The 12032-nt window shown below is 37.6% G+C and overlaps 1 protein-coding gene and 1 pseudogene across 5 annotated transcripts in view; both read left to right on the top strand.

The window, feature by feature from the left end:
* The first annotated feature begins 42 nt into the window (after positions 1-42).
* The window catches only part of TTC33 (tetratricopeptide repeat domain 33), a 37865-nt gene continuing 25875 nt past the window's right edge, over positions 43-12032 (top strand). The window contains exons 1-2 of one of the 5 annotated variants that reach the window (XM_019737218.3): positions 43-146; positions 2510-2731. In XM_019737218.3, coding sequence (XP_019592777.1) covers positions 2511-2731 — 221 coding nt within the window. In that variant the 5' untranslated portion in view covers positions 43-146; position 2510. Of the gene's footprint in view, positions 147-226; positions 394-713; positions 864-2509; positions 2732-12032 lie in introns of those variants that run through there. The other 4 variants (XM_019737214.3, XM_019737216.3, XM_019737215.3 and 1 more) reach the window with 4 other exon arrangements.
* Positions 4158-9831, top strand: LOC109450194 (cell division control protein 42 homolog pseudogene; annotated as a pseudogene).

Below are 12032 nucleotides of genomic sequence, written 5' to 3'. Positions count from 1 at the left end.
GACTACAACTCCCAGAAGGTAATGGGGTGGGGGCGGCCGCAGTGACTTCTGGGATTTGTGGTCCAGGGGAAGGAATTGGCAGATATGAAATGCTCTGAGACTCGCTTCTTCTAAGCTCTTTTCTCAGGACGGTTCGGACGCTCCAGGTTGGTCCACACTGTATCTAGGGAGACCACATACCAAAGGTAGACAGGTCGGAGGTCGCGCATGGTAATTTCCGCTTCCGGGGGGCAAAGGGCAAGAGGAATGTAAACACGGGACCAGGAGAGTGGTTATCAGGTAACTGGGGCTACCCAGATCGTGGAAACGGGAGGAAGAGCAGGAAAAAGAGGCGAGAGGATCTTGTGGTTAAGGGAAGAAGGAGCTTCACAAGTTGGAGGTGAGACTCTACAGGTCTGTGGCAAAGTCGGGACAGTAGGTTTCTAGAGAGAGAGGAGCAAGGCTGAGGGTTGGGCCCTCCCTTGCAGGGGCGCCCTGGGCGGCTTTTGCGCTTTCTAGGCGGTCTGTGCGGCTTTGATCTTCCCTTTGCGGTGGGAGGAGCGGAACCGAGCCTGCTTGCCGCTCGGCGTTGACGGTGTCTGCGGCTGAGGGCGGGGCTAGTGCACTCGCGGGTGACATTAAGGGCCGCTTTTAGGAACTTCGCACAGTTTTATTGTAGTCGAAAATGAAGGGAAGTCGCTAATACGCTCTCTTGCGGTGACATTTTCGGGTAAACCGTTTCTTGAATTCCTCACCTCCGGATACATCCCTGTACCCAGAAGGATTCTGTTTTGATTTCCTGATCGTGTTCGTCCAGTGGTTTCTCGCCTTGGGTGCTGCATCCTCCGACACATGAAGACAAGCGTTCTCTGGCTGGTGGCTTGGTAACGTGTCAAGCCATCAACCCTAATTGAGCGCCGACTATAGGGATCTTATACCAGCAAAGGAATTTAGAATACAATGTCGTTGTTTAGAATTTTCATGGCATTAGTTAACTATAATTCTGCATAAAACGAATTTGTGTTGTTTTATAAGTTTAACGTGCAACGCATAGGATTATGATTTACCCATATGATTTTTTTTTATCCTAGTGAAAAATGTAAAGGTTAGGAAGTCGGCGCCTTGTGCATCTAACTACAGATTCAAGAAAATTTTCTTTATAAGAAGTTTTAGTTTAATGTTCAATTAGCCTTAGAGGAACAATAAATTCGTACTATTTAAGATACCTCAGTCAACTCGGAGTGTTACATTTTCGAAGGCAGAAACTGTGTTGCATATGTTACAGGACTCACTCTCCTTTAAAGCCTGACTAACTTTTTATTCTTCAAAATTTATACCCTCCACTGAACCTCAAGCGTTTCTTCTCTGACACTATATGGCATCCTTTGTTTACTCTTTTATAGCACTTATCCTGTATTGTAATTGACTATAATCTTGCGGTCTTTTGACAATTTTGAAGAAAATATAAAACTGTATTAATGGCCTTGATAACAGATTCATGCTTTTTAACCTCAGTGGGCCCTTGATACTGTTTGGCATCTTTACTCATCCCTTATTGTTGCTTTTCCTGTTCTCCCCGGTGACTATTTCAGATCTTTTCTATTTGTCTCATGTCTGAGATTCATTTCTTTTCCCTTGACTTGGAGCAGATGGCTAGCCTCCTATTTCTTCGAGAAATGTGAAGCTTGGGGTATGAAATCCATCATTTTCTTTTCCCTCGACCTCTGAACTTGCCTATACTTTTCATTCAATGATTAGCTTTTGTCTGAGAGGAATGGTATTCTTGCCCCTCTCTTCAAGGCTAAACTTGTCAATTGCTGGTGGTCATCAGGACTTTATACTCCTACAACCTCATTCTGTCTTGACCTTCACAGCCTCTGATCTCTAGAAAATCTTAAAGGATTTGTGGAGGAGAATGGCAGACACACCTGGGGCATTGAGATGTGTGGCTTTTTCATACGTGGTCGAGGACTACCATCTGTGGCCATACCTGCCTTCAGCATTTATGACAGTGGTTTGGGTTGGAGGATGGAGGATGGTAATGGGAGTCTGAATGACCTGTTTTCTAAAAATACCTGTGGGTCTGTTTGCCTTTTTCTTTCCTCTTCATCCTGACACCTGCTCCCAATAATCTACGCATCTGACCAATGAGTTATAATGTAATTTGCCTTTAATAAACACACTGTGTATCCATCTGTGTTAATAAGGTTCCTACCCATTAATAGGTGATGAGTTTTGATGATTATTGCCTAGGTTCCACTGTTTAATTAGGAGTTAAAAAATGGTATTAGTTTGATTCCTGCTATTCCTTCTTCACCTAGTTGGAATACCGTGTTTTCCCAAAAATAAGACGGGGTCTTATATTAATTTTTGCTCCAAAAGATGCATTAGGGCTTATGTTCAGGGGATGTCATCCTGAAAAATCATGCTAGGGCTTATTTTTCCGGTTAGGTCTTATTTTCGGGGAAGAACAGTACTTGTATAAAGGGCCAAGTTTGAAAGTTAAAGCTGTTCCTTTGTCATTTTCCAGAATGGCTTCCTTCGGATGGAAGAGGAAGATTGGTGAGAAGGTCTCAAAGCTCACTTCCCAGCAGTTTGAAGCTGAAGCTGCTGATGAAAAGGATGTAGCTGAGAATGATGAAGGGAACTGGCTTCATGCCATTAAACGTAGGAAAGAAATTCTCCTTGAAGACTGTGCTGAGAAAAGTAAACAACTGAAGGATGAAGGAGCCAGTATGGCTGAAAATAAAAGGTATGTTTTTACAGTTTTCTTATAGAGAACAGTTTACATTTTCTGACTTGCTGTCAGTAATGGGATGAAGAGTTACAAATTCTATAAATTCATGTTTTAAAAATCTGGTCTAGGTGCTAAATTAATCAAAGAAATAAGAAGTTTTAAAGTCACCTTTTAATATTCCCATAGAATCTCAAAGTGTAAAAGTGTCTTCAAGATACTTAAAATGTCTCTGCTTTGCCATCCTTTTTGTTCTATGTAAAGTGAAATAAATGTTAAGTAAAATGTAATCAACTTATTGGTTGGTAGGAGATGGTCTAATTTCTGGAAACTTTCTCCTTGTGATATTATGTACCAGATAAATTAGATGTTTCCTGAACTGCTTTGATGATATCTGTCTGTCTGTCTATCTATGGATCGATCGATCGATTGATCGATCGATCTGTAGATAGATAGATAGATATACATGTATCTATATATATATCCAAAAAATATATACACATTTTAAGAAAGGAAAAAACTATATTAAAATTGTAATACTCAAAATATACCAATAACAAAAGATAAATACATGTCACGTTTGACTTCTGCAATTACAAGAGGTGCTCAAAGTGGTTACATTCAGCATCCAGACACTTCTGATTAGGGCAAACTACTGCTTGAGCAACATTGACCAAAGTGTCCACTTTTATACATTTTTTTTTTGGCACCCCCGGTGTATGTGTGTGTGTGTTTGTGTGTGTGTGTTTGTGTGTGTGTGTGTGTGTTTTAAATAGGTGTTCAGTTATTTTTTTCTATTGACTTGTTATATACTTCAGTAAGTATGGTTTGGTGCACAGGAATTTGGTAATAGCTTCATTTATTCTTAGCACTTCCTCAGCTAAGCTCTTATACTTACGTGCACCCTTTTTTCTCTTTTACTTTGCTCTTTTTTCCTGTTTTTCTTATTCCTTTTCTTCCTTCCTCTGCTTAGCTCTTTCCATGGGACCAAAAGTTATTCTTCCACAAATCTGTGTGAAAAGTACAAATTGTCCAGTAGATTGTGTAGAGAAAGGTGGAATTCTGTATGGAGGAAAATAAAATGATCTGTAGCTAATACCACACACAAAAATGGTCTCCAGAAGGATCAAAAATCTCAATGTGAAAGGTATAACTACACAGTTAATAAAAGAAAAATAGAAGGGTATCTTTATAACCTAGAGGTGGAGAAGGACATTTTTATTTTTAAAAATTTCAAATCTATATTAAAGTTGAAAGAATAGTTGAATTGCCCATATTCCCTCTATGTGGACTCAAAATTCTCCCCCTCCTTCTTCCGCCTTCCCCCCCCCCCCCCCAATTCCAGTTCAAGCCGTTGTTTCTCACTCTAGTTGTGTATGACACAGCTCTCTGGCCCATGCTGGAATTATGAGCCTTGCGTCTCCCCCCTCCCCCCCCAGCTGAGGCAGTCAGTTGCTGGTCATCTGTTGGCCACTCACAGCAGCCCACGGCAGTTCACGATGTTTGCTGGCCACCGGCCGCTCATGGTGTCACACGGTAGCCCACGGCAACACACCGCAGCCCGCGGCAGCATTCAGTATCCCATAGCAACTCACGACAGCTCACACCAATCTCTGGCTGCTCACAGCAGCCCAGCTCCAGGGAGTACTGTTGTTCACAATCTTAGCTGTAGAGGGCGCAGCTCACTGGCCTATGAAGGAATTGAACCGGTGACCTTGATTTTAGGAGTATGGCTCTCTAACCACCTGAGCCACTGGGCCAACCAAAAAATTTATTTTTTATTGTTTTTATTATTTTTATTATTAGTTTTAGGTGTACAAAACAATGTAATAGACATTTCATTCCTCACAAAGTGATAACCCCCCACCCCCAATATGTTGTCCCTCTGACATCGTATTTATCTATTACAATTCCATTGACTCTATTCCCTATTCCCTATGGTGTACTCCATCTCCTGTGCCTATATATATATATTAAATTATAGTTAACATACAATATTATTCAGCTTCAGCTTCAGGTGTACAGTGCAGTGGTCAGGCATCAACACCATTCATGAAGTGGTCTCCCTAATAAGACATGTGCCCATCTGACACCCTACAAAATCTTTACAACATTATTAATTATATTCTCCAAACTGTCTTTCATATCCCCGTGGCACTATTGTATTTACCAATTTATGCTGTCTGATCCCTTCCCCTTCTCCCTCATCCCCACCCCTCTCCTATCTAGCAACCATCATTTTTTCCTCTATATCTCTGAGACTATTTCTGTTTACTTTGCCCATTTATTCAGTTTTTTAGATTCCACATGTAAGTGAGATCATATGGTATTTGTCTTTCTCCAACTGACTTATTTTACTCAGCATAATATTCTGTAGGTCCACCCATATTGTTGTAAATGGTAAGATTTCATTCTTCTTTATAGCCGAGTAATTCTCCATTGTATAAATGTACCACAGTTTTTTAATGCAGTCATCTACCGATGGGCATTTCAGTTGTTTCCAAGTCTTAGCTATTGTAAATAGCTCTGCAGTAAACATAGGGGTGCATATATTTTTTTGAATTAGTGTCTTGGATTTCTCTGGATAGATACCTAAGAGTGGAATTGCTGGGTCATAACGTAATTCCATTTCCAGTTTTTTGAGATACCACATACTGATTTCCAAAGTGGCTGCACCAATCTGCAATCTCATCCACAGTGCACCAGTCTTCCCTTTTCTCCACAGTCTTTCTGACCAGAGTGAGGTGGTATCTCATTGTGGTTTTTATTTGCACTTCTCTAATGATTAGTGAGGTTGAGCATTTTTTTCATATGTCTGTTCGCCATCTGTATGTCCTCTTTAGAGAAATGTCTCTTCATGTCCTCAGCCCATTTTTTTTTTTTTTTTTAATTGGGTTGTTTGATTTTTTGGTGTTGAGTTGAATGAGTGTTTTATAAATTTTGGATATTAACCCCTTATCATATGTATCATTGGCAAATATCTTCTCCCATTCAGTAGGCTGCCTTTTTGTTTTATTGATGGTTTCCTTTGCTGTGAAAAAACTTAAGTTTGATGTAATCCCATATGTTTATTTTTTCTTTTACTTCGCTTGCCCGAGGGGATATATCAGTAAAAATATTAACTCAGGGTAATGTCTGCAAATTTAATCCTTCTATTTTTTTCTAGGAGTTTTATGGTTTCGGGTCTTACATTTAAGTCTTTAATCCATTTTGAATTTGTTCTTGTATATGGCATAAGGAGGTGGTCCAGTTTCATTTTTTTCCATGTGTCAGTCCAGTTTTCCCAGCACCATTTATTAAATAGACTGTCTTTACCCCAATGTAAATTCTTGCTTCCATTGTCATAGATTAAATGACCATATATGAATGGATTTATTTCTGGGCTCTCTGTTCTGTTCCATTGATCTCTGTGTCTGTTTTTGTGCCACTACCATATTGTTGATTACTATAGCCTTGTAGTATGATTTGATGTCCAGTAGCGTGATATCTCCCACTTTGTTATTACTTCTCAAGATTTGCTGTGGCTATTCAGGGTCTTTTATGGTTCCATATAAATTTTAGGATTACATGTTCTATTTCTGAGAAAAATGTCATTGGTAGTTTGATAGGAATTACTTTGAATCTATATATTGCCTTTGGTAGTATTGACATTTTAGCTATATTTATTCTTCCTGTTCACGAACGTGGTATGTGTTTCCATTTATTTGTATCTTCTTTGATTTTTCTCTTCAGTGTCTTATAATTTTCTGAGTACAGGTCTTTTACTTCTTTGGTTAAATTTATTCCTGCACTAATGTCACCAGAGACATTAACTAGAGTCCTCACGAAGTCTACTGTGCCTTAGTGGAATGACTGCACTATCCCTGGAGGGAAGGCTACTCTAGACCTGTCCTAGCAGAGCTTAAAAACTGGTTTTGAAGGGTTCAAGCTGATACACAGGTTATTAATTACATGTCTGAACAGAGCCAAAAATGTTCACAGTCAAAAGCATAACATTGACAGTATCCAGCATCCAAAAAATTGTGACCCATAACAGGAGAAAAATCAGTAAATAGAATTAGATTGAGAAATGACGTAGATGATAGAAATAGTAGACAAAGAGGTAAAAATGGTAACAACTGTGTTCAAATACTTAAAAGGTAACATGAACCTAACCAGGAGTGAAATGAAAGATGAAAACAAATGGAACACTTAGAGGTGAAAAATACACTCTCTAAAAATAAAATAAAATACACCAAATGGGATAAATATCTATGTCAATTGAGTCCTTCGAGAAGCAGATGCCAAAACCAGATTAAACGTCATGCAAAGAGTTTATTAGTGGAAGCACCTGTGTGTGAGAAAATGGTAAGGGACCTGGGTGCTGTGGGAGAGCTGTCTGTACAACGTTTGATCCTGAGTGAAGCAGAGAAGGAAGATTGGGTGGAAGTATCGCGGGCTGTTGGACTGTTGGGCAATCTTTACGTCAGAGTCATCTGTCAGGCCCATGCCCTGTAAGAATGGCCCAGTCTTAGTATCCCTACTGCTCTCAGTCACTGCAGGGAACAGCCATGGGAAACTCCAACTTCCAGAAAATGTGGCTGTGGATTTCAGAGTACAGCAGCTGAGGTGGAGGTCCACTCACGATAATGGAATGGCATCTAGAAAGGTCTGAGAGAATATCAAACTGTCAACTTAGAGGTCCATATACCACATAAGTATCCTTAAAAAATAAGGCAACATAACTTTATCAGACAAACCAAAGCTGAGATAACTCATTGCTAGTAGGCCTGCACTTCAGGAAATATTAAAAGAAGTTCTTAAGGTGGGAGAAAATTATACCTGATGGAAATTTGTATCAAAATAGAGGAATGAAGGGTGCTGGAAATTGTAAACATATGGGTATGAAGACTAATGTTGCTTTTTAAAGCTTTAATATTCTTTTACAAGAAAATTGATTTGGGCAGTGCTGTGAACCCCCCTGTGAGAAGCTGAGGTCATCATCAGATCTGAAATATTTAAAGTGGATAGAAAACTGTTTCAGCAATGCAGACAATTAAACGTGTTGTAGGCGATGGTGCTGTTGGTAAAACATGTCTCCCGATATCCTATACAGCGAACACATTTCCCTCTGAGTGTGTACCAGCTATTTTTGACAACTATGCAGTCACACTTACGATTGGTGGAGAGCCATATACTCTTGGACTTTTTGGTACTACCAGGTACGAGGATTATGACAGATTACAACCTCAGAGTTGCCCACAAACATATATTTCTAGTCTGTTCTTCACTGGTCTCTCTTTCCGCATTTGAAAGTGTGAAAGAAAAGTGAGTGCCTGAGATAACTCAGCACTGTCCATAGATTCCTTTCTTGCTTGTTGGGGCCCATATTGATCTCAGAGATGACCCGTCTACTATTGAGAAACTTGCCGAGAACCAGCAGCCTATCACTCCAGAGACTGCTGGAAAGCTGGCCCGTGAATAAAGTATGTGGAGTGTCTAGTATGTGGGGTGTTCCACACTCACACGCAAAGGCCTAAGGAATGTATTTGACGAAGCAGTATTGGCTGACCTGGAGCCTCCAGAACCAAAGACGAACGGCAGGTGTGTGATGCCGTGAACATCTCTCCAGAGCCCTTTCCACACAGCTCGTGTCAGTATCATACTAAAAGCAACATTTAAGTCAAACTAAAGATTAAAAATTAAAATTTATTTTGCAATAATGACAAATGCCCTGCACCTACCCACATGCACTCGTGTGAGACAAGGCCCAGAGGTATGGCCCCTTTCCCTCTCTCCATACTAGTTAATTTTGTGTACTTGTGTATTGTCAGAAAAGTGGTCAGTACTAGTTTTTGTTTTGTTGAAAATTTGTTCAAAAGTAAGGCATGCTTGGGATGACTCTGTAACAGACTAACACAGGTTATTGAAGCTGCTCCCAGGTTCCACTCCAGAGAATAACCTGGGACATTAGGTTTTTTGTTTTTCTTTTTTTGGTGGGGGGGGGAGTGTTTGTGGGGTTCGTTTTTATTTAGTCGTTATTTAAAAAATTCATTAACCATTAGACAGCCCTTAAGGGGAGGAGGATAGAGTGATTGCACATTCCACTTCCTAGATCTAGTTTAGAAAACATGCTCTCCACCAGGTGCTCTTAGGAAGGAGGATAGTAAATGCCACATTTAATAATATACTTCTTTTCAAAAGGGGAAGGGAGTAAGTACAAATTGGTAGTTAGAAAATAGTCATGGGGATGTAAAGTAAAGCATAGGGTATATAGTCAATAATATGGTAATAACTATGTATAGTGTCAGATGAGTACTAGACTAGACAGTGGGACCACTTTTTTTTTTAAATTTATTGGGATGACAACAGTTAGTAAAATTACATAGGTTTCAAATGCACATTTCTGTAATATATCATCTACATGTTACATTGTGTGTTCACCACCCAGAGTCAGTTCTCCTTCCATCATCATATATTGGGGATCACTTCTTATATTATATAAACGTCTAACCACTATGCTGTATACCTGAAATTAATATAAAATAATATTGAATGTCCACTGTAATTGAAAAATTAAAAAGGGAGGAAGGTAAAGGGGAATAAGAAGTCCAAATTTCCAGGTATAAAACAAATAAGTCATGGGGATATAATATACAGCATAGGGAATATAGTCAATATTGTGTAGCATGTTATGGTGTCAGATGGTTGCTAGACTTATGGTGATCACTTCTTTAGGTATATAAATCTTGGATAAGTATGGTGTAACCCTGAAACTAATATAATATTGTATGTTAGCTATATTTTTTAATAAAAATCTTAAAAAATTAAAAAAAATCATCCAAGTAAGTAAATATGATATTTTCCAAAATGACCAACTACGATCCAAAAAGACTGCATTATGAGAACTGATTGGTAGTTGCCAAAGGCCGGGGTGGGAGGTGGGCAAAATGAGTGGTCAGAAGGTACAAACTTCCAGTTATAAAATAAATAAGTCATAGGGTTGTAATGTACAGCATAGTGACTGTAGTTAATAATACTGGATTGCCTATTTGAAAGTTGCTAAGAGGGTATCTTAAAACTACTCATTGTAAAAAAAAATACTTGTTTTGTAAATATGTATAGTGACAAATTTTAACTAGATCTATCTGGGTACAACTGAAACTGATATGTCAATTATACCTCAATAAAAAATGAATTAAAAAAAATAATATACTCCTTTTTGAAAGTTGCCTTTTCTCTCCACCCTTGAGTACGTCCAGTATTTGATGAAACTGATGAAGATGGGTGGGTGGAGCCTGTCTTGCCCTTCCTCTTTTTTAGGATGCATTATACAGAAGGTTCCAGAAAAATGTATACACATTTTTAAGAAAGGAAGAAACTATTAAAATTGTAATACTCAATATATACTGATAACAAAAGGTGAATATAAGTCATGTTTGACTTATGCAATTACAAGAGGTGCTCAAAGTGGTTACCATCAGCGTAATTTTAATACAGTTTTTTCCTTTCTTAAAATGTGTATACATTGTTTTGGCACCCTCTGTGTATGTGACGGTGACTTTCAAGGAAATTTGCTAGCCATTTGCTGATTTGTTTTTGAAGTTAATTTCTAACGTCTTTCACTGATAAATGAAGAAAAGTATTGCACCTTTTGAAATACACCAAATGGATTGAGTATGTAATTAAAAAAATATTTTTTTGCCCTGTCAGTCATAGTCTTATACACTTAGCATAGATGTGCAGCTTAATAGTCTATAATACGGTGTTTCTAGAACATAGCAGAAGACCTGGTATATATGAGGGGTGGTGCTAGAAGACAGATGTCTGTGCAGTGATTCACATCCTCTTTCAAGTTATGAGGATGGAGACCTGCTTCATTAAGAAACTAGGAGTGCGGAGAGCATTTAACAACATAGGGACCAGTCAGCGGAATCCCCTTATTTCTGTTTGCGTGAGGAACCCTGGAGCAGCCGATGGAGGCTCTCTAGTTTAATAAAAATCATGGAGAGAGTCTTATGAAGATGCCTCTTCATAAGTATTAATAGCGATTTTATCAGCTTATTTTTGTTGTAGTTTCCAATTTTTAAAAATGTTTAGGTAATCTCCACCTTCCCCAAATTTTAATTCTTGTAGATTCATTAGTGTCGAACCAGTGCATTCTCATGTTTCAATTCTTTGTATATGCATTCTTTTCAGATGTATTAAACAAACAAAAACCCTTACAATTGATTTTTAAAAACTATAGCAACATATTGGAGATTTGTAGCATATAGAAGTAAATGTATGACAACAGTAGTTATAAAAAGCAGCTGGAGACAAATGGAATTATATTGCTGATAGGCCCTTACATTATACTCGTATGTGAAGTGGTAGACTATTATTTGAACCTAAACAGTAACCAACCACTGCAAAAAATAAAAATAAAAAAAAATGAGAGACTCATAAGCCAATAATGGGGATAAAATGAAATAATGGGAAATTAAAAGTTTTTTAAAAGTACCATTTACAGTACCATCCCCAAACAAAATGATTAGGAAAACTGTTCAACAAAGTGTGTGTTAAGGTACACTGAAAATTATAAAACATTGCTGAGAAAAATTTAAGAAGGCCTTATGAGTTGACATATATGCATGTATATATATATATATATATATATATATATATATATATATATATATATATATATATTTTTTTTTTTTTTTTTTTTAATTCTTTTTTTATTATTTTTTTTTTTTTCATGGATCAGAATAAGTTTTGTTAGGACATTAGTTCTCTTCAAATCGAGCTGTACACTCAATGCAATTCCAATCAAAATCCCAACAAGCATGTTTTTGTAGTAATTGGCAAACTTATTCTAAAATATATAGACTAGCCAAAATAGTTTTATGGAACAAAACATACATAGAAAGCTTATACTATTTTATTTCAACACTTACAACATTCTGTAACTTTATAGTATTAGTGTAAGGATAGACATATATACACCAAAGAAAATAATATAAGATACAAAAATAACTCACATACATATGGTCAGTTGATCAAAAATTAAAACTTCTGGTTATTAAAAGGCATAATTAAGGAAATGAGAAGTCATGGCACAGACTGGGAGAAAATATTTACAATAAATGTCTGACATAGGACTTCTAGAATTTACAAAGAATCTTACAACTCAATAAGACACTATCCAATTAAAGAATGGACAAAAAGTTTGAATTGAAGCTTTACAAAAGAAGACAAACAAATGGCTAATAAGCACAAGAAAAGTACGATTAGTCATAAGAAAATTCCGGATTAAAACCACAACATACTACTACATAACCACTAGAATGCTAATATT

The sequence above is a fragment of the Rhinolophus sinicus genome, chromosome 3, assembly GCF_057876585.1.
Source record: "Rhinolophus sinicus isolate RSI-liver-muscle chromosome 3, RSI-T2T, whole genome shotgun sequence".
Lineage (NCBI taxonomy): Eukaryota > Metazoa > Chordata > Mammalia > Chiroptera > Rhinolophidae > Rhinolophus > Rhinolophus sinicus.
This window is presented reverse-complemented; position numbering and strand designations above follow the sequence as displayed.